This window comes from Barbatula barbatula, assembly GCF_947034865.1.
Source record: "Barbatula barbatula genome assembly, chromosome: 20".
NCBI classification, from domain to species: domain Eukaryota; kingdom Metazoa; phylum Chordata; class Actinopteri; order Cypriniformes; family Nemacheilidae; genus Barbatula; species Barbatula barbatula.
Genome location: NC_136783.1, coordinates 19789619 through 19817618, shown reverse-complemented (window position 1 = coordinate 19817618; position 28000 = coordinate 19789619). Strand labels below are relative to the sequence as shown.

At 41.8% G+C, this 28000-nt stretch overlaps 2 protein-coding genes across 6 annotated transcripts in view; one reads left to right on the top strand and one right to left on the bottom strand.

The window, feature by feature from the left end:
- sox13 (SRY-box transcription factor 13) overlaps nucleotides 1-13183 on the top strand; it is a 24098-nt gene extending 10915 nt beyond the window's left edge. For 3 of the 5 annotated variants that reach the window (XM_079482484.1, XM_079482482.1, XM_079482485.1), the window contains exons 2-14: nucleotides 104-320; nucleotides 1146-1257; nucleotides 2434-2520; nucleotides 2681-2853; nucleotides 3200-3268; nucleotides 3658-3769; nucleotides 4653-4729; nucleotides 4826-4967; nucleotides 7089-7210; nucleotides 8249-8324; nucleotides 9129-9296; nucleotides 9783-9999; nucleotides 11223-13183. In XM_079482484.1, the coding sequence (XP_079338610.1) occupies nucleotides 105-320; nucleotides 1146-1257; nucleotides 2434-2520; nucleotides 2681-2853; nucleotides 3200-3268; nucleotides 3658-3769; nucleotides 4653-4729; nucleotides 4826-4967; nucleotides 7089-7210; nucleotides 8249-8324; nucleotides 9129-9296; nucleotides 9783-9999; nucleotides 11223-11469 (1818 nt within the window). In that variant the 5' untranslated portion in view covers nucleotide 104 and the 3' untranslated portion in view covers nucleotides 11470-13183. Of the gene's footprint in view, nucleotides 1-103; nucleotides 321-1145; nucleotides 1258-2433; nucleotides 2521-2680; nucleotides 2854-3199; nucleotides 3269-3654; nucleotides 3770-4652; nucleotides 4730-4825; nucleotides 4968-7088; nucleotides 7211-8248; nucleotides 8325-9128; nucleotides 9297-9782; nucleotides 10000-11222 lie in introns of all 5 variants that reach the window. The other 2 variants (XM_079482486.1, XM_079482483.1) reach the window with 1 other exon arrangement.
- etnk2 (ethanolamine kinase 2) lies at nucleotides 13043-28000 on the bottom strand. The gene is made up of 8 exons (XM_079482487.1): nucleotides 27632-28000; nucleotides 25141-25400; nucleotides 24066-24206; nucleotides 23038-23180; nucleotides 22369-22452; nucleotides 22125-22285; nucleotides 21932-22005; nucleotides 13043-16775 (listed from the first exon to the last, which is right to left on the bottom strand). Exons 1-8 carry the CDS (start codon nucleotides 27809-27811, stop codon nucleotides 16703-16705), a joined length of 1116 nt encoding a protein of 371 aa, XP_079338613.1. The 5' UTR covers nucleotides 27812-28000; the 3' UTR covers nucleotides 13043-16702.

Sequence of the window (28000 nt, the reverse complement as noted above, 5' to 3'; positions counted from 1 at the left end):
AACACCACCAAAGAGCGTTTTCTTTGAAAGAATGAGGAACACGAACATTAAAACCTGAAGTATGTCTGAGTATTTAAAATGATTCATGATTTGACTTTTACAGAATGTGTGAGCCCAGTCCACCTGCTCTGCCTCCCCATGCCAAGGGCCATGTGACCATGGTGGGTGTCGGTATCAAGCTTGAAAACGACGAATCGGGTGGCAGAGGTGTCAACAGGGAATCCCAGCAGTCCCCTCTGGCATCTGATTGGTCGGCTCGACCGCCCGCTGAGAGAGAAGACCCCGTAAAGTCAGGACCACCTAACTGCCAGTCGCCTATGGTACGATCAGTGTCTCTGTTTGTTTATGAAGTATTATGAATTTGGAAGTGTAAACAAAAAAAGGTTAGGCTGTTTTTGACCCAGTCTGACATGCCATATAATTAAATATAGATTAAATTGAAAGATAAAATGCTTTCTCTTTAAAGCAGCCGTGCTCAAAAATTTTAAAGTTTGTTTTGAAATTATTAAAGTAAACTAGTTTATAAACTAGTCGGCAATCGAGTAGTTTTTTGTTGGATGATTATTCTTATTATTCAGCCGCGGAAAGAAATGAAGAGACCATTCCAAACTTTCATTAAATCAGCTTTTCTAGATGTATTGTGGTCATTCCAGTCCAGTGTCTGTCTAAAATCAAACCTTACGAGTGACGAAGTCATCCAACAGCAATGTGAAAGACTGACAGCATGACAAGACTGGGATAAAAGTCAAGGTTATCACATGGAAAATGATACCTTTCCTAAATACATGTAGAAATATGACTGGTGTCAGTATTTGAGGTCAGAAAAAATACAGAGCATCTTTTCCTTTGACATGTTTCTCCAGTTTTCATTTTCTGCAAATAAATGCAAATAGAAACAGAAGTTTAATAGAAGATTTGTATTTTTGAAATTTGGGAGAAATATTGTCTGTACTTCACTGAATAAAACAAAAACAATCATAACCTATATATACTAAATCAAAAAATGATCTCTTCATTTTGAGTGACCGGAGTCATTTTCAATTTACTCTTTTGATGTTCGCTTTGTCAATTTCGAAAAAAGATGTATCTGCTTTTTCATATAATACGTAATGTGTTTCTTTACCGTATAGTTTGTGTGTTCTCAGGTGAGATCTCCCGGTAAAGAACGTTCACGTTCACGATCGCACACACCCGCCAGTCAGGAAGGAGGTCAGAGATCCCACGACAAAAGTGACTGCAAACCTAACGTCGGCGAAGGTGAGCACAACATCTCTATAAACACGATCTTCATACTGCAGCGTTTTGAAAACATCCCAAGGCCGTGGGTTTTGAGTTTGAGAGGACTTTAAATAAGTTTTTGGATTGTGATGAAATCCCACGCATTAGTCCTTCAGAATGGAGAGATTTGTCCATTCCAGCATCAGCAATTGAAAGAGGATGGCTTTGCGTGCGATTCGTACTGAGAAGGTCTGATTTCTTTTCTTATTTAGTTCCGTGGCGTGTTTCATTGAACAATTGAAGCATTTAAAGGGATAGTTCACCCAAGATTGAAAATTCAGTCATTATTGACTTAACCTCGGGTTGTTTCAAACTTGCGTTAAGAACCGATAGTCGATTCCAAAGAAAAACTGATGGATGAAGTCTAGAGCCGTGGAATGACATAAAATAGTCTGCATCCATGAAAGCAAAAGCTTTGTTTGCACACAATGCAGATATAATCACATGTATCCACACATTGCACTACTTGCATTTAACAGTAATATTCATATGCACAGTATTCTTACATATTTTTAACACAATTTACCGGTTATGGATCCGACTATCTATGTTCCTCAAGTATTTTCGTGTACACTGCGGAATAACTATAAAATAAATAGTCATTTGACCTGCGCTTTATTTTTTAAAACATCTAGTCAATCGTATTATTTATTAGATGGATTGGAATTGCAGGACAAGATCGACGTATTTGCTTAAGGTTTTTGTTATAGAAACGATAAACAATTAATACGTATAAAAAGTGACAGCTTAGAACATTTTATTGCATTTGTTGCAAGTAATAAATACAAATGTGTAGTAAAACAGCAGCTGGGATTCTTGGAATCGATTCTTTCGTTTCCCAAATCAGGAATTGGAATCGACTGAAGTCTGAAAATTCAGAATCCAACAGCCCTACTCACACTTCCTATTATATTCCTATATACTGCATTATATGTGAATGTATGACGTAAAATATACTCTTAATTTGAAAATGGATAGCTTTGGTCTTTGATAGTGATGTTATTCACAACTATGAATATCACTGCTCGGGCTTCAAGCTTGCATAGAAATGCTCTAATAACCAATAAGTCTAAACCAATAAGACACGCGAGGATGTGCTTTGTTGCAAATACAGTTATATGCTTTTATAATGAAAGGTTCTTTTATTTTCTTAAGTAATGCCCACAATTGAGAAGCTGCTGAATACAGACTGGAAGGAGAAGTTCTTGGGGAAGGGTCTTCAAAGCACCATCAGTCTAAAGGGTAAATCTAGCAGTTCACCAGGCCTTTACATTTACCGATGCTTGTATCCAAAGAATGAAGCAAAAATATCAGAAATCTTTATAAAGCTACACTTTTTATTTAATCTATAGCGTATCACATCTTCCGTAGATCAAGCACTTCATCCATTTTGTGTCTTCAGGAACCTCGGAGAGCCTGGCGGAGAAGGAGTTCCAGTTGTTGCTGATGATAAACCAGCTGTCCGGTCTACGCGAGCAGCTCCTCGGGGCTCACTCCGAACAGAGGAACATGGCCGCTCTTCTCCTGGAGAAACAGCAGCAGCAGATGGAACTGGCCAGACAACAGCAGGAACAGGTGTGAGAGACGGAACGAGGCGTGAGGATGGTTAGGAGGGTACAGCAAAGTAGATGCCACAGATCTATTACTAGGAATGGGAAAAAGTGCATATGGTCGCCGTACCAAAGGAAGTCCCGCCTTTCATTAATAAGAGCCAATCATTGATCGAATAATGAATAGAAACGCTCTGTACTCATTGTTGAGAGCCTTTGCACGTTTAAAGCAGAAGCAATCTGACATTTCTTTAAAACATATTTTAGAGATGTGGGTCTTCCCTACACGTAGAAGCAAGAAGTGTGATTTGAAATGTAGAAAAGCAAAACATGATTTCGTTTGAGTTTTAAACGTTGATCCTTTGTTTTAGATCGCCAAACAACAGCAGCAGCTCATACAACAGCAACATAAAATCAACTTACTGCAGCAACAGATTCAGGTGAAACACTGACATTTACTTTCATTTTTAAGAGGTCTTATCATTATCATACAATGATACAGAATGACGTGAGGATAAGTAAACGATGTAAAAATTATGTTTAAGGTTTCCTGTGTGTCTCTCAGTAAAATGAAAAGATACTTTATCTTCATCTAATATTCCAAAGAAATTAGCTTGAGAACGGATTCTGTGTTAGGGAGGTGTGTGAACATCCACAAAGGTCCTAATATGTACTTTTGGTACCAAGATGTACTGTTTAGATGCAAAGACGCTCCAGCGACGGCGTGTGACCGTGTACAAATATGTTTGAGAAAATGACCGAAAAACTGTTGGAAGAAATCCAACAATGTATGAATGTAAGGTTTAACCTCTGACCCTTTACCCAGCAGGTAAACATGCCGTATGTTATGATCCCCGCCTTTCATCCCAACACCCAGCAGATGCCCGTCACCTCCGAGCCGCAGATGGGTTTACCACTGCAGCCCATCCCCTGCAAACCAGGTGAGTTTGTTTGCATTACGCAATCTATAATCAGCTCATCCGTCAAAATCTTAACGTTATCGACGTCAAATATTATCCTTTGTCGGTCCTTTTGAAAACTTTATTTGCTTTTACGCCCTGCGGTGTGCGCTTATCTGATTGCGGTTCATATTTGTAGTTAATAATTACTCCTCAGAAAAGCCAAGCTGAAACTGTTAATTTATCAGCCCGAAAGAAAACAAAAACCTGTTGTTCTAGAAATGTACAGCGTGTCGTCGTGTTCGTCTGAAGGTCGGTTCTGTAGTCATGGCATGAATTGATGGTTTTGTTGGTGTCTTCGGCCCACTTATACGAGCTACAGAAAAAGGTGCCTGGAGTGATTTCCTCAAGCACTTACAGAAGAATGCTTTCCAAAGGCTCAGGGCTGCCCATTGATTCGGAGTACGTATCGATCATGTTAAAACCCCCGAGCGAGTCCTTTGAACGAGCACTGGCTGCCATACAGTACAGACGTCAATGCAATTAAAAGACTCTTTAGCGTGTGTACATGAACTCCATTTATTTGGAAGATGAAAGCCGGATGGAACGGAGAACAAGGGGACGAGTTTGACAATCAGGTCGTCTTTGTACACGAAGCTGGAGAGGAAGGCCAAGGACTTGTGAGACTCTAAACACTGTGTTTATCCGACTGGGGAATTAAAGATGCTCACAACACACTGAACAGTTTGCAGATTTGATCAACGTCATTAAAGTAAAAGCAGCGGGCATTATTGAAAGTTTTTTTAAGGTGAAAACATTGGCCGAGTTACCGCACATGCTCGGATCGATTTGCTATGAATATATGTTCAGATTTTTTGTGTACTTTGAAAGTCGACGTCTAACATCCTCCCGTTTTCTTCTTCAGTGGAATATGCCATGCATTTACTCCCCAATCCTCAATCTACCCCCGTCAAAAGGTCCAGTGGTGCAGTTTATCGCCAGGTACCACGTTCTCTCTAGCGCCGCTCTTCTGTCCTTTTCGCGTGTTACACGTTAATTGTTTTTATTAGAAAATGTCACAATGTATTTTTGCCACAGGACACCAATCAACCTCTCAACCTCACGGCTAAACTCAAGACCCCAAGTCCCCAGGCGATGGAACTGGCCACGGCCCACCTGCAGACGGGATACCGGCCCAGAGATTTACCACACAGTCCTCCTCGATCTGCTCTTAGCCTTAGTATGTGACCCTATATCACTTCATTCAATCCAATTCAAATGAATTTCAATACGTTGTATTGTTTGTAAAAGCAGCTTTACAGTAAATATATGAAGAGTTTATTTGCATAACTCAATTTTTAGATCAATTCGCTTCATAATACTTGTAACTGTTCTTTGATCTTTTTCATGAAAGCTCTTAATAACTTTTAATAAATGTCTAGCTATTATAACGTGCATCAGTCAGGTCCTCTACTTTATCTCTCTTAATAACTCTTTTAACATCATCCCCACGCTTTATTTTCTCAATCCTGCATGTTTTATAACCGAAACCAAAACCACAGACGCGTGCAAGCGCTTTGTTTCCGATGGACACGCATCCAGTTTGTATTAGGAAAGACTTAGGAATGTGCACATATCAGAACACGCAGACAAATGAAGATCATTTTAGATGTTTTATTACAACTTGGAGCAGTGGGATTGCGACACGATGGATTTTATTGTTTGAAAATCTCAAATTCGACCAAAATCCATATTTTTCTAAATGATTGTCATGTGATTTAGGTGACATATTTAGGAAATATTGACATGCATTTATTATTTACCAATAATTTAAAGCTTATAAACAAGGTTTTTATATTATTGTTGTTTTAGTGAGCTGTATTTATTTGCGCTATTAGTACTTAATCAAAACAACCCAACTGCAGTTTGATAGATATTACTTGAATACACAATAAAAAACACAAGTTTTGATTACTGGAAAATAACTGAGTTTTTGCAAATAACAGCAACAAAACTAAATAAAATACATAGAATACATGGTTTTATAGCATGTTTACACTACATTTTTATTCATAGTTTCACAAGATGTAGATTATAAGATTATACTCATTTTCAAAATAGAAAGACTGAATTAAAACAACAAACATGAGGTTAAAACGCTGTCTTTTGACTTGTTGTCTGTGTGTCTGGTACTGTCAAAATTGATCTTCGCTCCACCAAACAATACACATTGTCTAGATTTGTTTGACCGTGGTATCAAGATTGATTTTCTTCCTGCTTTGTCCTCTTCACAATGAATTGCTTCATCCTTGAATGCAGTTTGATGTAGAAACGATGTTTAATGGATCTGGTGCTACATTGGCGTTGTGAAAATTCCCTGCTTTTGGATGCTGTTACGCCCCATGGCTCGTAAAGGACGTAACAAAAACGTGAACACACAAGAAAGTACAAATAACATACAAAGTGTATTACAGAAGAAAACTATACACAAAAAAAAACTATGCAACATGGAATAGTCAGGAATCAGTGGTTTGGATGTTGAGTCAATGCATGAGAATGTCATGGACCAAAGCAGTGTTGGATGTATAAAGTAAACAAAGTTAAAAGAGGACCCAAACGAAACCAAGTCCAAAGTACCGCCCGCAAAGTACTGCTTTTTAAAAGACAAGACGGGAAACCAACAACAGGTGTCCGCAATGATCCCACCTGGGAACAATCAGTTGGGAAACCGAGCATGGGCCGTCACACCCCACCCGTTAACACAGGGGTCTGTCAAGAAATAATAATGTAATATTTTACTACACCTCAATATCCCAGAGGACACTGCGACAATATTCTCGGATTCTCGGACATGTGGAATATCGAGGGAGTAAGCCTGTAAAAATAAAGACTAACGAATCATTTCAAATGTGTACAAGAGCATGTAGTCTTTTATCATTTTGCATTATATATCAAGTGATCTTTATTCAAGAAACTGACAGCAGCACAAATAACCTTTTGCAAAATGTTTTGCATGAAAAAAGCAAGTTTGATATAAATGGGATTCAAAGTAGACCCGAAAAGACTTTTGGCTTTCCTTGTTGTACACCTTCAGAAAACTTTCTCCTCTGTGTTCGTCCTGCCAACACGGCGGGCATTAACAGCCGCCGAGAGAACCTGTTCCCCCTTTAGACTTCGACCCCGGAGAATGCGTCAACACCTCAGATGTGACTGTTCGTCTTAATCCTAAAGATCAGGGACTCCTGGAGATCATGTTCTTGAGACAAAGCCAAGTGCTTTATTTGTGGCTCACAAGACAGCGAGGGGATAAATGTATCTCCCTTGACCTTTTCTAAAGTTTCCTTTCTCTCTCACTTCGCAGGCTTCTTGGGAGAGGGGGACGTTGTGACCCAAGCCATCCACGATGCCCAGCAGCTGTTGCGTGGAGGACAAGGCCCGGCGGGCCGAGAGAGGAACCGCAACAGGGAAACCAACGCTAGGATGGTGAGTCGACGTCTTAGTTCCTCTGAGACACCCGGGGCACTCCGTTTGTCACCATCGGTTACGCCTCAAGGCCAAAAGCATCGGGGGCAAGAATCCATTAACGCCTTGGACACGCCCCTTTTTCAGAACACCCACTATGTTGAGCACCAGGAGGGAGGGGTGTCAGGGTCAGCTTTGGATATTGGCTTACAGAGGTTCATGATATGACTTAAACAAGGGGTGCATTCCCCTCTCGGACGACGACAGCTGCTTATAGACGTCCCAACTGTTTTCCTCCCATTGTGTTTTTGCTTTTTCATGTACGTGACAATTGCAGAATGCCCTCGAGTTTATTGGCACCTGTTCCACAACCACTTTATTGCTCCTGAGTTCAGTTTAACCGCAGGGAGATATGACAGCGATTTATCCCCTCATTGTTCTCGGTGAGGTTTCTAGGCATTCCACCTAAACCTGTTTGACAGCGAGAACTGTTCCACACGCGTGTGAATATCCTGGTAGACATCAACAACAATGCAGAGCTTGTCAGAAGGGGGAAGAATATGCCTTGATCTTTGTTTTACACAAGAAACCTTTAAAATAAATACCATCAGAATTGTGCCCGAGGCAAAATCTGGTTTTCCTGCCTAGGTGTGGCTGCCATTCTTTTATAACATTTACCTGCTTCTGTAGCATTAATGTTAGAAATTAACTATTTCAAAAGCGACCAAATGGGAAAAAGCACATGAACACAATATACAGAAGGGTGATGTACTACCCATTAGTGCTCCGAAGGGATGACCAACACAGATTTGGCAGCATCGATCCCATTATCTTAAAGATGGCTGTGGATGCAGTTATTTAAATGTTTTATTTCTATAGCGCTTCTCAAAATGTGCATTGTTGGAGCTTTTCAGAAAACATCTCGGCACATAACCAAGATGTTGAACGAGTGAAAATGATGTGTACAAATAATCATTTAACATTGAGAAATGTTACACACGGGATAAGACGGAAAAATATGCGATATGCAATAACTTTCATCGTCTGTCTGTTCTTAAGGAGGTGTCTCGAGATCGTACAGATGATGGACAGACCCTACGGATGAACGAGGACCACCTCAGTAGTGACTCCGAGGGTATGTTTTAGTCTCTTTACCCTTCTGTCTGATTCTCAACCAGTTCAGACCATTCAGCATATATTATGGAGTGGTGCAGGGATGACGTATTTTGTAGGCCAACCCGGAAGTTGGCGCCAGCCTGGTTCCCTCGACCGAAAGCCTATGCATTTTCCCCCAAAGACTTTTGGAAGATTGCAAAAAATGAGAACTGTGATTAAACCAGGTTTATGATGTTTACACGTCGAGATAATCTTTAAAAATGTTTGTTACTTTAGAAGCCGAAATACAATCGGCAGTAAAAAGTAAAAAGGTATCGTGAGGCTATAAACGGACTACGATTCGGTCGCTCGATATCAACGTCACCACCACCAAACCTCCACTTGATTAAAACATTTGTGTCCAAGTTGCCTTATTTGCGAGACCTATATGCACGATGACATCAAACGTCCCCACCGTCATTTTAAAGACACAAACACGGTTTTAAAAAATCACGAGTGCATTATGACCGGTTAAACCACAGACCTTAAGCATTAAAAAAACCTATAGACTTTGGGGCGATGGAAGTGGCAGCGCTAGAATGCTAATTCGCTTCAGTGGTTTGCATACAAAGATACGTCATCTCTGCGGTACTATATTTCACTGATTCACATTACAATTACAAATGTTAAGCAAAAGAGAAAGACTCATTACAGATACAAATTTAGAAGGTTTATCCTAATCTTAAACTGTCATAATCGACATGCCGCCCGTCAGGATTTGCTTTAGCCTCCAGGGTGTTTTGGTATGCACAACTAGAATGATTGTTTTCTTGTTCAAAAACAGGGCACATGGCCAATTCTGGTGTGGCGAGTTTTGGTGACACCCGCACACCCTCCTCCGGTCACATCAAGCGTCCCATGAACGCCTTCATGGTATGGGCTAAAGACGAGAGGAGACGCATCCTGCAGGCCTACCCCGACATGCACAACTCCAGTATCAGCAAGATTCTCGGTGAGACATTTCTGTTTAGTATTTCACGTCCCTGTATCTGGATTGCCAGCATTGCATTAGCCATCGCAAAGGTTGTGGGTTCAGGAACACGAGTGCGGAAGAAAAAGCAAGGTTTCCCCCTATTTCTACATTCCTTTTATGACACAGCCTTCCTCGTGCTTTTGGCAGTTTTTTCCTCGGGGCTTCTTATTGCCATACACTCATACTTGTGTATGCATTTAACAAACAAAATTCCTCCGATGTCAAGCGTCCCACGCGTTTACAGAATCGCGCCAACAAATCATGCAGTTATCGTTTGTCTTTTAAACTTCTTTGTACTTTCGCTCTTTTATCTTTTGTTTCCTGGACATAGTGGAATTTAAATCTTTTAGTTTACACCTTAAAATAGCATCGCAAAACCTGTTCAGAATATCTTGCCATGAACGGTTGGAAGCCCGACGTTCTTCATTTTTCTAATAGCTCGATCCGCTCTGTCGCCCCCCTCAGGTTCCCGCTGGAAGTCCATGTCCAATCAGGAGAAGCAGCCGTACTATGAAGAGCAGGCCCGACTGAGTCGCCAGCACCTGGAGCGATACCCGGACTACAAATACAAACCCCGCCCAAAGCGCACCTGTATCGTCGAGGGCAGACGACTGCGGGTGGGAGAGTACAAAGCCATGATGAAGAGCCGACGACAGGAGCAGCGCGTGCCGCACCCACAGAGGTGAGCTGGACGCACGACGTGTCCACCGGTGATTCTACACCATCCAGTGTAGGCGGACACATTTCTTTTTGCAGTACTTCTAGCTGGTTTTAAATCAGATTTGAGTGATTCTAAATGTTTCAAGTACTTCAAAACAATGTTTGCATTACAGTGCACGATACCGAAAAAAGACAAGGGAGACAAGACGAAAATTTCAACTAAACATTCTGAAATCATGAGACATTTACAAACACAATGACATAGTTTAATAAAGCTTGTTTTTTAAGAAAAAAGTTCATGCATAAAACAAACAATAATATAAACTTAAAATAATATTCAATCAGAAAGTAAAACTTCTCTTGCTCCACATATTTCTTCACAAGACTTCTTAGGTCATTTTGCGCCCCTCAAGTAACAAAACAAGACAATAATACTGAATAAGAAATGCATTTAGTTTGGAGTAAAAGAGTAGAAAAACTCTAATGTTTCTGCACTAGATACAAGATGCATTTTATTTCAGAGTAAGAAATTTGTCAATTTCAGTATCATTTAGTATTTCTTTTTCTATATTACTGAAATGTTTTTTTTTCTGCTTTTGACAGATGTTTTTATCAAAAATGGCTTGAATGAAGCCGTACATTTGATCATTTTGTGTGTTCCCGTGTTCGAACCCACAACCTTAGTGTTGCAATGCTCTACCAGTTGAGTTTATAAAAGTCTTTCGTGCCCCTCTTTGGAAGTTTGCTGACGCCCCCTAGTGATCAGACATCAGTAACATCTCCAATCCAAGAATAAATCAAAGGAACCGTCCAACCCAAAATGAAATTCGCTCTTAATTTATTCACCTCTTGTCATTTCAAACCTGTATGATTTTCTTGGCTCTGCAGAACTTAAAGAAAGATATTTTGAAGATTGTCTGTAACAGAAAACCACGAGGCCCCATTGACTTGCATTGGTTTTGTGTCCATACAATGGAAATGAATGGCGACCGACCATTATCGATCACCTACATTCTCAAAAAAAATTGGTGTTTCACAAAGTCATATAGGTTTTAAATGAAAGAGGGCGAGTAAATGGTGACAACATTTTCATTTGGGGTGAACTGTCCCTTGAAGCACTTCGAAAAGTGCCACCTGTAAATAAAAATCTTTGTGTAAAGAAGCAAAGTAATACCGTTTTATCTCTCCAATTGATGTTTGGCATCCATTTCCCTCAAGCCTCACGTTCCACATTTATCTTCACAGCCAATCAGAACAGCAGCTACCCTACACCACGGGTGACGGACCGTATCCCACCACGCCCGTACCCATGGCGACCTTGCCTTTGCATCCCGCCCTCCTGGAGCATTACCTCCCTTGCGGTCTGGAGCCCACCCAGGTCCGAAGCGGCGAGCAGCGGGAGGTCGTGCGACCCAGACAGCCCTACAGCGAAGGGGAAGAGAGCGACGTGGGGGAACGCAGTGAGGGGGAGCTGGTGGTCCTCACTGACTGAGATAGAAATATGTTAGAAAGAGGGACGTCCGTGCAGACGGCTCAGTTACTGAGACCTCTAGTGTTGAAGATGGCAGACGTGTTGAAGAGAAACTGAAGTTGGGGATGTTATCTCGGTCAGAAAGAACAAGGCTTTGGATTTCAAGCTGCACCTTGTGACCCGTTAGATCACAAATCTTTAGTCTTTTGCGATTGCAATTTTCACATCTGTCAGGTGTCTGTGTATCAACTGCTCATTTTTTTAGAAAGATAACATATTACAATCAAACGATTGGCAATACCGCGTTAAATTTAATCGTTCACAAAAATTGCGTCTGCTCGGATCCTGTAACTTGCATTTGATCTCAATAGATGTTCTTCGTCGCTTATGCAACGTCATGTTGACCGACAGCCGTATTTGCATGAATGGGGAAATTCTTGCACGGGATGGTCGGTAGTTTCCAGTTTGATAGTTCAGCCCAAAATAGAAATGATGTCATTTATTCACCTTCTTGTTGTTTTAAACTGTGAAATGGTTGGCAGCGGTGGTCAATGGTGTTTTTTAGTTACAAACATTCTTTGTCTTATTTTGTGTTGTGAAGAATAAAGTCAGACAGGTTTGGAATGACACGAGGGTGAGTAAAAGATTAAAGAAGGATCACATTTGGGTGAACTATCCCTTTAAGAGAATATGGCGTCACAATGAACTGTGTATGTGCATTACGTTTTTTTTAACACCACATAACTTTTGGGTGAATTATTATTTAGAGTCCTCTTGAATCCTAGCTGTATAAAAACTTTGGTCGGCTTCTGCGTGTTATCACGCCTCTCGATGTCAACAGGGTTTTCCTGCAAAAGTTCCTGTTAAGATTGTGCCAAGGTACTTTCCAGAGCTCCAGGGCTGAATAAACAAACCAAACCAGTGGACTTGGAAAAGAACTCCTTGTACAGTTTATTTTTATTATATCTAGATGTTCTGGTAGGGAGATGTAAGCGACCTGTCCCTTTAAGAGAGTTTTGTCATGTTGGTGGCGCACTCTGCTGGTTCAATTGGAGTACTGCACTTAAAATATTTCCCATAGATTTGGTTCTTTTGATCGATGAGTGCACAACTAACAGTTAAAATGCACTTTTTTACCTTCTAATATATTTTTTCATGCCCTCATTACTCAAGATAGATACATTTTTCAACAGTAGAATTTTGCACTTGATGTACATATGCAAATAATTTCTACTATTCATTTTGTTAAGGAAGATGTGAATAATTCCCTTCCCTAAATCACTTCTATTTTAAATGGCTTTCTTTTTTTAGTGTGTGTGTGTTTGGTTAAAGAATAGATTTATCATTCCAGTTCTTGACTGGGTCCGTGTTATATGGGCCAAGAGTGGTCGATTTAGCTGAAATGTAAAAAAAGGTTTTAAAAACATATTTTAAATACGCCAGTGAGTGAACTGTTATGATACACAAGACGTGTTACAGAAAATGCTGAAATGATGTATATAACGTGATAAAGAAATACAGTTTGTATTTTATTTGTAGATCGAACCAGGGAAAAAATCGAGTCTGGACAACTGTTGCAAAACCAGCTGTTGTAAAATATAGATAAGACTTTATTTTGTTTATAATGTGTATAATTTAAAAGTGTACATGTTTTTTTTCTGTATGTCGAGTTTTCCAAGAAAGTTTTGTGGTTTGTTTTTTGAAGCTTAATTAAAATGTTATGTTCAAATATGCGATTCAAGATTGATTTTCAATCAATAGTTTTCTCAGTACAAAACCTATTGTCATACTTTGACAACTTTCTTTTAAAGTTAGGTTAACTCATATACAACTAAGGGTAAACATATCTGCATTTAAAAAGTTAAACTAAAGGCTTTTTTGTGCTCAGGACATTCTGCAGTTAATACATTTTTAGACTAATGTAACAAACGCCAATGACACATTCTTACTGAAAAACCCAAATTGCTGATACAAATGCCATTGAGTCATCAGTGGTTTGCCATTAAAACCCATTACAAACTTAATTAAAAGCACATTGCCAGTAGAGAACCACAAAGTTCCACTAAAACCAATACAATTTCCATTATAACATTAGAATTTCTGTGATGGTTTGTTCAGAAGGGATATCTGGGCACATCGGCCCTGAGGATGTTAAGGATTTCCTCAGTTTCAGACGTGCATTATGTTCCAGTGTCTCGGAGGGGAATGCAGGTCACCATCCACAGGAGATGAGCAAAAGTTCAATGACGAAACAAAAGTGTGTGAACAGATGCGTTTCGACGGCAAGCCTTTTCGATTCATTCAGAATGCACATTTATAGCACGTAACAGATTCATTCATGTTTGTCCCCTGCCAAAAAGAAAAGAATATAAAAAAATCTAAGACACGACAGATCGAACGCTGATATTTTTAATGGAAAAAGTTTGAACAATTCTTAAATTATTCTCCCCAAAGCTGAAGTGAAAACATTGTACAGTACTTTTTTACACAATATTTCACAGTATTTACAAACATTTCAAAGAATCACTGCACCACAGTAGCTGGAGTACAGCAAATACACACACATGCCAATCACACTTCCAGTTTAGTTAAATATACAAAAAGAAAAAGATTGAAACGAAAGATTATCTGTACATTTTACATTAGTACATTCACAAAAGAATTATCTTAAATAAAGCACGAGCTGTAAAGCTGACTTGTTTGGTATGTTTTTGGAACAAAATCCCAACGCACTGTAACGTCCCTTTAAAGAGCAGATGTGAATAAAAGGACTTTTACAAGAGTTTTTTTCATGGAATTTACAGTAGTGGGTTTTGAAATCTAGCTTTGATTATAATCGTTCCACCACAAACCTTTATTCCCAAGAGAATAAACAAATGTGGCCAAACTGAAACGTTGGCTCAGATATTAATGTGGATAACTGTTCTCGTGCGAGAACAAAATAATGAACCTGTTGAACAGTGTAAACATTTTCCTTTCACATTAGAACAGTCCTTCACATCGATAACAGTTAAAGCAACCGATAAATTAATTTATATTTTACAAACAGAAAGTAGGTTTTTTTCGGTGGACATCTACATTTCTACACCTACATAGAAATCCTGCCATTGCACTTTATCAACATGTTACTCATGTTGTCCTTCATGCGTGTATAAAACGTGCAAACTATGTTTTTTTTACCAACAGTAATCCTGAACTTCCACTTTTTCCATGTCACATAGGCAAAAATGTGTCAATTTAACACTGTCAAGAACATGTTCAGGTCATATTAGGCCTAAAAACAAATAACCAAATGCAGTATACCTTTATTTAATTCATTAAGGTATAGTTTATATTTTCATTACTGTATCATAGCACTCAAGTTGTATTTCTTTGACACAGATGAATTTGTAGTGTGTATATTTGTATATACATAAACGTGTTTATTGTTTTGGGTGTAAAATATGAACGAGAGATGAAGGAGCCTTGTGAGATACGCCCCCTAAAACCGCACATCATTTTTTGGATCCGAGTCCAGGGAACACACAAAAGCATCCGCACTGATCCGTCAGACTCATTAGAGAAACATCACCTACAAAATTATTCATGGTTTTGTCGAGGAGGCTCACGGTTTCAATCGTCACCCGCGGCTCAAGCGTTTCATTATTAACCTGCGCCTGACGCACAGCCAAACACGCGTCAGAAATTCAACGTGGCCTCGGTCTTTGTGACAAGATTTTCTGAAAACACTGGTACTAAACTGATCACGGACAGATGAGGCCGGCCAGTGAAAGGACACTTAGGTTGAAAAAGCTGCCAAACACTTTTCAAGTATAAATGCACTGACTCTAAATGGCTACATCTCAAAACGCGTGTACTGGACATATTTTATCTTCAAACGGCAAAAATAAATCATACGAAAAATGTTAATTTCATTTAGAGGGAGGGAATTGAGATGAACATTTTCTTGACAGGTTACCCGAGTACATTTCCAAACGTACAGGTCTGAAGTAACCGAAGTGGTTCAGACCTTGCCGTTGTTGAAAACCGTCTTTCGTGACCTTTTTGTGAACATGTTTCTACTGGAATGAAGGACTTGAAAATAAAAAATTATTCTATGACAATAGAATAAAGTACAAAACAAAAAAAAGTACAATCACATTTTAAATGAAGTGTTTTATGAAATCATATCCTGTCTATTGGAGATACATTGCATACTAAAGCAATGTAATTCCTTGCTGAATTCAGTCGAGAACTCCATCAAACGATCCCTAACCTGACATTAGATTTCCTCCGGCGAGATGGCAATTCATAATTCCAAATGAAATACAGTAATATTTCTGCCGCAGGACATCGGGTGCTCACAGATGGTGACCTGAATCAAACTGCGCATCGCTTTCCTCCCCTTGGTTTTTAAAAACCATTCCATGGGCGAATGAGGGCGATTTTGACATTCAGAATGATGATGACTTTAAATCTCAGTTCGCTCTCTGCCAGGTGATGCAAACACACATTTAGGAGGTGGAGGGTGGGGAGCAGGTGGTCATATTCCACAGCCTGTGACGAGTGGAAAATTCAACAGAACTTCTCACAGCCATAAAAGCTAAAGAGGTGGAAACGTAATCCTGGAGTCTGTGCTCCTGACTTCTTGGGAATGTCTGAAGTAAAGTCAGATTTACGTGAATGGTGACTTGGCATTTAGTTAAAGTGCCTTAAAGGGCGTTTACACCAGGTTGTGAGGGACTTGGACCTCTGTAACTGTGTCTAGCCGTCAGTCAATCCTAAACTGAGGGGTATATCATTTTGAAAACACACTCGATAGCAGCTTTTGGGGTTTTCGAGTATCCGTCATTACAGAAAAAGATAAAAGCAAATCTCATCAGTTTGACACGAGAGTTATAAGGCAGGACAGAAAGAGCAGCCTGTATGTATCTTGTGTTAACCAAAGTGTCATCCCTGCACTGCAAATCACTCGGAAATGTCTCTTAAACCTTGAAACGTGAAGTACCAAAGAACGAACCGGTGCAAACAAGTGCTCAAAAACAATAAATAAACTAAATAAAACATATTGGATGAGTAACTAGAAGTGGAGTCTGGAAAGGTGCATTGCGTGTTTAGGAATGAAAAAGAAGAATTTGTGGAACCGAGACGTGGCAAATAAATTCTCCGCCAAATGTAAGAGGCCTCCCAGAACCTGCCCGTGTGGTACCCCCATCTGTCCTGGCTGAAAAGCCTTAGACTCCATGACAATCACTGTCCTCTCAGTCTTATCTTCTCATTTGGGGATCTCCAGGGCCATTACTGCAGGTTTGGTCTTGAAGTATTGATTGAAACGTAGCACAGCATACCTAGCAGAAATAACGAAATCCAAAAATGATAAACATGATAAGCATCAGGAGGGGGAGGGCTGATCTCAATAACATCCTTCTCTTCAATCTTTATCTGAATGCCTACATTTCTTCGGGCAGAGTAACAGTGCTTGCACGACTGGTTATTTGTTAGTAAAAGCCTGAGAGCGGCATGACCTGTTGCTTGGAAACAGGCGATGTAGGAAGTTTACCGAATAAATTACTTAAGCCAGTTTCACACAGTCGACCACGATGCCTACTAAAATATCCTCAGCCTACGGATGACATAACTTTTCTCCATCCCCTTCAAAAAGTTAATCAAAAGTGCAAGTCATGCTACAGATACAGATGTATTATGTATTGTATGTGAGAGACCTTCAAATAAAATATCATCATCTCGAACTGTCATTTATTCACAACTTTTTAAGGGTGTGAACGTAGATACCAACGTCAGGTCAAGTGTCCTGTACGCTGGATTGTGAATGGTACGGCTTTATCTCTGGCCTAAGGCAATTTCTAGTCAATGTATCATTTGTACACGAAACTGGATAAATAATATTACTGATCTAACAAAAATAATGTGAAGCAATAAATAGGTTAATAATAAATCTTATATATCACTGAAACACACACATCATTCTGAAACCTTGTATGATTTCTTTTTGTCATAATCATTATTATCAGGGATTAGACTAGTCCTAGACTAAAATAAATGTAAGAGCTGTGCAAACTAAGAACAACTTGCACTGCCATATTGAGACATCTCAAAGGCACCGATGTATTGTAAGATAAGCAAGTAATGTTTTAGGAATAATAAAATATTCGAAATAAAATAAAGTGTAGTCCTGGTTTAAGATAATCCCCGTCCAAGAACCGCCACTTATGTTTATCAATGGGTTTTGCAAATATATAAGCAATAAAAAGTATTTAAAGTACAAAACAGCGCTTCAGGACGCACATTCAAAACAGATATGTTCAAAACAACAACAACGGCATCGCTTGATGACGCTGTGCAGGAGCATGGAATTATGGGAACTGTCGTCTGCAACTCCACCAATTGTAATCAATCAGACAAGATATGAGAAATCATGTCGTTTACGGATGACGTAAAGTAATAACGTTTTATAAATGTTGCGTTTGACGTCGTGATTTTATTTCATTATAAAGAACCCATCCATCCATCCATTTTCTTCCGCTTATCCGGGACCGGGTCGCGGGGGCAGCAGTCTAAGCAGAGATGCCCAGACATCCCTCACCCTAGACACTTCCTCCAGCTCTTCCGGGGGGACACCGAGGCGTTCCCAGGCCAGCCGGGAGACATAGTCCCACCAGCGTGTCCTAGGTCTTCCCCGGGGTCTCCTCCCGGTCGGACGGGCCCGGAACACCTTCCGAGGAAGGCGTCCAGTAGGCATCCGTAACAGATGTCCAAGCCACCTCAGCTGACCCCTCTCGATGTGGAGGAGCAGCGGCTCTACTCCGAGCTCCTCGCGGGTGACCGAGCTTCTCACCCTATCTCTAAGGGATCGCCCAGCCACCCTGCGGAGGAAGCTCATTTCAGCCGCCTGTATCCGGGATCTTGTCCTTTCGGTCATGACCCAAAGCTCATGACCATAGGTGAGAGTAGGAACGTAGATTGACCGGTAAATTGAGAGCTTCGCCTTGCGGCTCAGCTCTTTCTTCACCACGACGGACCGGTACATCGACCGCATTACTGCAGAAGCTGCACCGATCCGTCTGTCAATCTCCCGTTCCCTCCTCCCCTCACTCGTGAACAAGACCCCGAGATACTTAAACTCCTCCACTTGAGGAAGGAACTCTCCACCAACCTGAAGTGGGCAAGCCACCCTTTTCCGACTGAGGACCATGGCCTCGGATTTGGAGGTACTGATTTTCATTCCAGCCGCTTCACACTCTGCTGTAAACCGTCCCAGTGCATGCTGAAGGTCCTGGTTTGAAGGGGCCAACACGACGACATCATCCGCAAATAGCAGAGACGAGATCGTGTGGTCCCCAAACCTGACACCCTCCGGCCCTTGGCTGCGCCTAGAAATTCTGTCCATAAAAATTACGAACAGAACCGGTGACAAAGGGCAGCCCTGCCGGAGTCCGACATGCACTGGGAACAGGTCCGACTTACTGCCGGCAATGCGAACCAAGCTCCTGCTTCGGTCGTACAGGGACCTGACAGCCCTTAGCAAAGGACCACAGACCCCATACTCCCGAAGCACCCTCCACAGGATGCCGCGAGGGACACAGTCGAATGCTTTCTCCAAATCCACAAAACACATGTGGATTGGTTGAGCAAACTCCCATGCACCCTCCAGCACCCTGTAGAGGGTGTAGAGCTGGTCCAGCGTTCCACGGCCTGGACGAAAACCACACTGTTCCTCCTGAATCCGAGGTTCTACTATCGGCCGTATTCTCCTCTCCAGTACCCTGGCATAGACTTTCCCGGGAAGGCTGAGAAGTGTGATCCCCCTGTAGTTGGAACACACCCTCCGGTCCCCCTTCTTAAAAAGAGGGACCACCACCCCGGTCTGCCATCCCAGAGGCACTGTCCCCGACCGCCACGCGATGCTGCAGAGGCGTGTCAGCCAAGACAGCCCCACAACATCCAGAGACTTGAGGTACTCAGGGCGAATCTCATCCACCCCCGGTGCCCTGCCACTGAGGAGTTTCTTGACTACCTCAGTGACTTCGGCTTGGGTGATGGACGAGTCCACCTCTGAGCCCTCAGCCTCTGCTTCCTCAATGGAGGACGTGACGGTGGGATTGAGGAGATCCTCGAAGTACTCCTTCCACCGACCGACGACATCCCCAGTTGAGGTCAACAGCCTCCCACCTCCACTGTAAACAGCGTTGGTAGGGCACTGTTTCCCTCTCCTGAGGCGCCGGACGGTTTGCCAGAATCTCTTCGAGGCCAGTCGATAGTCCTTCTCCATGGCCTCACCAAACTCCTCCCAGGCCCGAGTTTTTGCCTCCACAACCACCCGGGCAGCAGTCCGCTTGGCCTGCCGGTACCTGTCAGCTGCCTCAGGAGTCCCACAAGCCAACCAGGCCCGATAAGACTCCTTCTTCAGCTTGACGGTTTCCCTTACTTCCGGTGTCCACCACCGGGTTCGGGGATTCCCGCCTCGACAGGCACCGGAGACCTTACGGCCACAGCTCCGAGTGGCCGCTTCGACAATGGAGGCGGAGAACATGGTCCACTCGGACTCAATGTCTCCAGCCTCCCTCGGGATCTGGTTGAAGCTCTGCCGGAGGTGGGAGTTAAAGATCTCTCTGACAGGAGACTCGGCAAGGCGTTCCCAGCAGACCCTTACGGTACGTTTGGGTCTGCCGAGTCTGTCCAGCTTCCTCTCCTGCCATCGGATCCAACTCACCACCAGGTGGTGATCAGTTGACAGCTCCGCCCCTCTCTTAACCCGAGTGTCCAAAACATATGGTCGCAGGTCAGATGAAACGACCACAAAGTCGATCATCGACCTGCGGCCTAGGGTGTCCTGGTGCCACGTGCACTGATGGACACCCTTATGCTTGAACATGGTGTTCGTTATAGACAAACTGTGACTAGCACAGAAGTCCAATAACTGAACACCGCTCGGGTTCAGATCAGGGGGGCCGTTCCTCCCAATCACGCCCCTCCAGGTGTCACTGTCGTTGCCGACATGGGCGTTGAAGTCCCCCAGTAGGACGACGGAGTCCCCAGTCGGAGCACTTTCCAGCACCCCTCCCAGAGACTCCAAGAAGGTCGGGTACTCTGCACTGCCGTTCGGCCCGTAGGCACAAACCACAGTGAGAGACCTAACCCCGACCCGTAGGCGCAGGGAAACGACCCTCTCGTTCACCGGGGTAAACTCCAACACATGGCGGGAGAGCTGGGGGGCTATAAGCAGACCCACACCAGCCCGCCGCCTCTCACCATGGGCAACTCCAGAGTGATGAAGTGTCCATCCTCTCTCGAGGAGTGTGGTTCCAGAGCCCAAGCCATGCGTAGAGGTGATCCCGACTATCTCTAGTCGGAACCTCTCAACCTCCCGCACCATCTCAGGCTCCTTCCCCGCCAGCGAGGTGACATTCCACGTCCCTAGAGCTAGCTTCCGTGTCCAGGGATCGGGCTGTCGAGGCACTCTCCTCCGACTGCCGCCCGATCCACAATGCACCGACCCCCTATGGTATTATAAAGAACGTAATTCATATAATAAATGTACTGCTATTTAGTCAGATGATCTAAAAACGATGACTACAGCAAATATATACATGAATTGAGAAAAAAACGTTCTAACAATAAGACTAACTTTGTTGATCGATATAATAATCATCTGTCAGAAAAGGAATCTAAACAGTTGCTCACCTGTTTAGTAAAACACATGCATGATCAGCGTCTCTGTCTAGCAAAAATGTCTTTGTTGACAGAACCAGCTGCAAACAGTAAAGAGTAATTGTGCTCCATAACGACTGCGCAAAACAAGATAGACGCTAAACACTTTTACATTTGTCCATGAGACTGTGTTTTTAGGGAGATGCAAGGTCTGGAGAAAGCGTAACGGCTTACGCGAATCATGTGAGGCACCTCAGCCAATCATATAACAGCGTCTAGTCTCCTTTCCTGCATGCCGTTGAAGGTTGCAGGCTTTCCATCTAGTGTCTTTGGTAACGCGGATATGACGCCATTGACAGGCGACTGCCAGACACGGCCCCGTGTCACTGGTTAAAATGACAATTTTCCCACCATTTACAAATGGTTGGAAACATTTCACATATTGCAAGTACTCAAATTAACAAAATATATAACACTGGTCTAGTGTTTTTTGAATATTTTACTGCAAAAGAGTTACAAACTGCATCTATAATCAGATTAAAATTACAGTGCTGTTTCTATTTCTTAAAAAACAGCGAATTTGGACATCCGATGTTTTAAAAAGGACGGCCACGATATGTATAAGATATAAAGTCCCCGTTTCAACTCTCTCAAAAAAGGTTTGGTCGACATAACATATTACAACATATTTGTCTTTCGTCTCTGGCTTCCAAAAGCGTACATCTTGCCGTTTATTGAACGGGTCACCATTCAAATCTAATACACAATTAACAATTGCAGTTTGTCCGTATAAATAGATCCTCCCACATCAGATATGAATGGTTGGTTGGCTTACCCGAGGAAGTCAAAGTCAATGGTGGAGTACTTGGCTTGGATCAGGGCCCAGAAACCCCAGAAGAAATGTGAGGCCTGACGCAGGACAGAAGAGAAACTTAACACAGGCAACTTTGAACTTGATTCAAACAAAGTCTTTCGACTAAACCACAAAGCGTATTATGACAACACTTTCTCTCCCGTGTTTCACTCACCAGAGCAAATTTGTTGACCTGCACGTACAGCGTCTCCAGTTCCTGCTGGCTGACGTCTTCACCTTTCTTGGTAAAGAGCTTGTAGGCCTGCAGGTACGTGTGTAGCCAGTCCAACTGCATCTCCAGGTCGGGATACAGATTATAGTCCGGCTCACTCATCCCTGAAGAGCACACGGATACAGACGTCACGCAAAACACATCTCTTAGCTCTTTTGTAAAAGCTGTATTTTATGACCGTGCTCACCTGCAAATTCGTTGAAATGATTTCCAATGTCAAACGCTTGGTAGTTGTAACTCGAGTATTCATAATCGATGAACCGAACGTGACCTAAAAAGCAAAAGAGGACACGGCGATTTGTGCTGATGATACAAAATAATGTCGTGGCACTGCAAACAGCTGGAGAATTGAGAAAATGTTTCGACCAGAAATATATATATCGTGGCTGTCCATCAGAAACCTCAGATGTCCAAAATGGCTGTCTTTCAGGAAATGGAAAATCCCTGTACTTTTTTGTTTTAATGCTTTATACCCAGTGACGACCATAAAGCCACGAAATGGATTCAGAAGGACAGCAGCGATATGATATGTATTTTGCATTACTTGTGAAAAAAATGTAATCGATGATAATGATAATAATAAGAAAACATTAGGGACGCACTGATAAAAAGCGTGATGGCTGACAACCTTAAAACATTTTTTGTTTTTCACTTTTCGTCACATGGGTAAAGGCATAATAGTGATGAAGTATCAAACACAACTATTTGTTTGTGTCATTAAAATGTTGCAATTTATGTAAACAACAAAACAAAACAAAAAAATGGAGTTATCCAATGAACACCCCATTTCGATGTAAATGTTATTATCAAAGCGCATAGGCCAACAAGTCAATGTAAAAAAACAACGCGAACTCACCTTCCTTAGCGTTGTGAATGATGTTTTTACAGAGCAGGTCGTTGTGACAGAGCACCACAGGAGAGCCCAGCTGTGACAGGTGTTCCTTCATCCATGTCATTTCCTGTTCCAGCACTTCCTGACTGGGCACTTCCTGTTGAATTCTGAGGTGATGATAAACAGATAAAGTTCAGTAAAGCCGTAAGCTCATCGCGGCAAAGACGCTCATATTCAAATGAGGAACATTACAAGCTTGCCAAGGTTTTCTGTCGATCTAATTTTTTATAGGAAGTGCTTCTGATGACATGAAATACAATATTAAAAACAAACTCTTGATTTTTACGTTCTATTTTGAGCCGTGCTTGTCAAAACTCGCTGTCACGATGAAGCGTTTGTTTAAATCCCCAAACTATAAGCAACGATTGGAATTCTCATCATACTTTGTAAATGATATCAATGATAAATGCTTCTAAAACTCTTTACAGAGAATTCATTTCAACTAAATGCTTGATCAGACTTTTAATTTAACAAAGGGGAGATTAACAACAGAAAATTAAGTCCACCAGCTCGACCAACCAGAAAGGCCGTCTGAGGTGACCACTCGCCCCTGATAAAGGGCTTAAGGAGCTATTTCTGGAATCTTCTTTTATGCCGCAGTAGCTCTCTCAGGACCCAGAAGCCTCTGGAAATCCACCTGTGATGTCACATGTATTTTTGGACACTTATGACTTGGATTTAGGAACATGAAACTAGGGGTGAAACAGGCCCGTTGAGAAGGAGAGGATGACGTTATTAAATTGACATGTGTTGGGTACTGTATGTGATCACAATGTAAACAATCCCGAAGCATAATAGAGATGATTGCGGTACATAACAGCCTGGCGCTCGAGATTAGACGGATGAAAGCGATCCAGGTCATGTCACAAGGCTATCGGAGCAGAATCGAAATTCAAAAGTGTAACACTAGCGAATAAAAGTGTGCGCTTTAATACGATGTGTAATATTTGTATTCACGGCTTGGGCCGTGTGTTATTTTCCGTGTATGTTACCTGATGTTAGAAGCTTGGTCGGTGAACTCTGTGGCGACTAGCGAGAAGTACTTGCGCATTTTGATCCACAGGTTGGGTTTGGGGATGCAGCCGTTGTGGGCGTGGATGGCGTGAATGCGGGCCATTTCTCGGGCGATCAGTCTAATGATGAGAACAAAGAAAGGCATTTATGAGAACTGCTATGTTGAAGAACAAAGAAGGAATTATATAAGAAACCTGTTTAAATTTGAGATCTTTACAATGTCTGAACGTGTGGAAAAATCCAAATGTAAGTGGTGAAGTTTTTGATACGGTCCATTGTGTGCCTGCAAGTAGATTACGTGACCTTCACAAAGACAAGGACAATGAGTGCACAATGCACATGAAGTGAGTTTTTGTTGGCTTATCCAAAAGCATATTTCCATAGGGCATTCCTTACTATTCAAATTAAGAGTCCTTGTATAGGCTGATCACAATTACACATTATAGGCCCGATTTACGGAACCGGGCAAAATAGCGCAAGAGTGCCGTTTGAAAAAAGTCTTGATGGGAGTGTGGAAACTTCTGCGGGTGATTTATCACCAAAAACACAGGCGCAATTTCTACTTCCCACAATGACCAACGCAATCTACCAAGAGCAGAGCAACTTAGCGCACATGCTTTGTTTTGGCCGCAAAATACCATTACAAAAACAAACGCAAACCTTAGAAAATCATGTTGAGCGATTCGTTTAAATCCTCCTCCCATAAAGTTTGCGTCTGCCGAGGAAACTCCTACAAATGAATCTGGAAGGTCAGTGGCGTTTTCAGCGCTAATTTTCATAACGTGTCTTTACAGTATTCTTAGTATGTCAAAAGAGGTGTTTGAGCTGCCGCAATATGTTAGTAAATCTGGCTCTAAAAGTAACAGATTCTGTCAAAATAAATGGCCTACACAAACAAGATCAGAATGAGCAGTCCAAAATAAACACCCTACTTCACGCTAAAACAGTTCTGACCTACATGTCAAAAGTACAGGACCAACCAATTAAGTTATTTTTAGAAATATCGCCCTTTTGAAACTTTCTATTTCGTGCCTCGTACCGAACATGACCCACCTGAGTAACACGGGGTCCCTGACGTCTTGAGTATCGAGAGCGCGTCCTTGCATGAACTCGTAACAGATGCCGTTCTGGAAGGAGCAGTACAGACTGGGCGCGCAGCCGTTGGCGTGCAGAACCTGAAAGCTCTTGAGCTCATTGTCTCGGTCTACAAACAGCTCGGTCTTGTTGCCGTAGACCCTCACCAGCACCACGTCATCGGGGTGTTCCTCCATGTAACAACCCATCAGTTTGTTGGTCGTGCCGTCGGTGAATAGCTGGAGGAGACACAAAACAAACATGCAAGTAAAGTTACGATGAATGCTACGCCATTTGAAACCCACTTCAGCTTGATCATTTGACATAAGTCAGACAAAAACTCATGTGCACGATAACCAAGATTATTGTGGCTAAAATAAACTATTTGAAATCTTTCGAACGTCACATCAGGACATAGTTATATAGTTTTAAAATAGCTTCTATTTTCAGATTCATAGTTTTACATGTTCATTTTAGTTAAATGTTAAGTCATTTTATATGTATCGTACCACGTATGTACCAACTTCTTTTGGTTTTGGTTTATCTGTATAATTTAAGCGCATTAAACTCATTTCAGTTTATGTTTCAAGTTCTTCTAATAATTTTATATCAATCTTTTCAATGATTTCCATGAACGGAAACGTTTTCGACATTTGAATTCTAGCAAACTAAAATAACCTCGCATCAGGATTGAGCGCATGATAATTGGCTAGTTTTAAAATGCTTGTGTTCAGGGCAATGTATCCCACAATGCATTGCACCGTCCCTCGCCACCCACCAACGCATTTCTGAGATTCCTGAAATGTCAAATGTACAAACAGCACCAGTGGTCAACATCCAGTGTATGGATTAAATACAGGTGCTGTTCATCATTATACAGTTGAGCACTGTTTTGTCTATACGTTGATGGATCTATGCAACCTAAAAACAAAACAAAAACCAGTTTATCCGATCATACAGCTTGGACGTTTGTTATGTGTCAGGTCAACATTTTTCTGCAGACGCTTAAGGTTATAAAACATTCAACAAAACTTTGAATAAACTTCATGCTGTATTCCGATGAATAAAAGAGGAGCTTTATTTTGGCTTCATCCGAAGGACAGAACCAAAGCAGCACAGGACAATAAGCTTGAGCATAATGCATGTTTCTCATTGATGAAAACTATGCCGGCTATCTGTAAACAGTGCCACGTGGCCCGCGCGGACGTACAGCAGGATTAGATTCATTCATTCTAGCTGCAAAACAAGAGTGATGCCTGTGTACTATACATGTGTTGGCCCAACACCTAAAAACATTTACTTTCTAAAAGTGTTTATAAGTTAATCTCTTTTTGAGACGTCTTCAGATATCGATAGTAATCCTCACCTGTCCCAGGAACATCTGTAAACACGCACTTTGTATATACAGAATATTTAGCGCAAGAGGTTAAAATATAAACACAGGTTAAAAAAGTATTCATGCAAATTCCAAGTACTCACGTGATGACAAAACACGCCTGACTAAGCAAACTCATTTTTCTGCAATAAGAGTTATTGAAGCGTCAACATGTGAACTATGATGTGCAAACACAACTGTGTTGATGGAAGTGCCGAACGCTTTAATCCAAAATCAAGCTCATTTACATCTATCTCACCAGCATGTATAAGAATTAGAAGTGTTAGTTAATATAGGAATTTATTGTCGGTTTAACAATTGACCTGCGTTTCTCTCTCCATCATCTTAAACGTGTGATGATAACCACTGTGCGTGTGTGTTTGAATCGGTGTGTGTGTCCGTCTTCTGTGTTTTGACTCGCATAACCTTAAATGTTTTGCTTATAGTCAATATGTTTCTTGTACAGCTACTTTGTAACAATGCAAATTGATCCTGGACGATTTTTAGATTCACAACATTTCTGTAAAAAAAAGATATGCTTAAATCTAATGATCTCTTTTATTAATCTTTAGTTCACACAATCTTCTGTCTTTATATGCAACCTTATATTATTCTTTGAATTGCGTAGCTGGGTTTTCCATTTAGTTTCTGCTCTTGAAGAAAGATGTCAAATTCAAACAATGGGGTTTCATTTTAACTTTACGTTGCATGACGTCTTCGCTAGTTACCCCAGTGATGCGTCACGTCAAAAGATCGCGTCATTCGTAGTTACGCACGACACAAAAGGTCAAATAATTTAAAACGGTTAACTGATCGAGTTTGACGTTAGTCGACAAACCGGGTGCGATCATCGATCGCCGGCATCTGGCTAACGTCACGTTAGCTAGGCTCGCTTTAAACGTCACTCGTGGCGTCATAACTCCGCTAATAGACATTAAAACTACAAAAACGTCTTCGCGAGCTGCGTTGAACTACGCGACATTTTCCGATATCAAATTCCCGAATAAAATAAATAAATAAATATATCGCACCTCTGCCGCAGGCCCTAAACACGGCGGGAGTAAATTAGCTCGCGCGAAGGACCGTCACACCTACCTTGGTCTGGACCAGGATCGGGTCCCAGCCCGGCCGGAGCTCTTTGATCAGCTTCATCGCTCCTTCCGTCACATTGTGCTCGTCCACGAATATCGGAAATTTTTTGATCGTCGGCGAACCGACCGGCACGTGGATTTCAGTCTCCATCATATAATTCTTTTGCCTGTGAATGCCCGACATGAACGTGTCTGGGTACGTGGAGGTTATTTTATTTACGTGTCTGGAGACGTTGAGGATTTAACTCGGATTACGCGCTAAACGTGATATGTGTCAACCCGAAAGAAATCGCTCGTATGCCGGTACTGCTGGGTTCTGTCATAGCGGCGCTTCTTCCTCCACGAGGCCCCGCCCACAAGAAAATCATCCGAT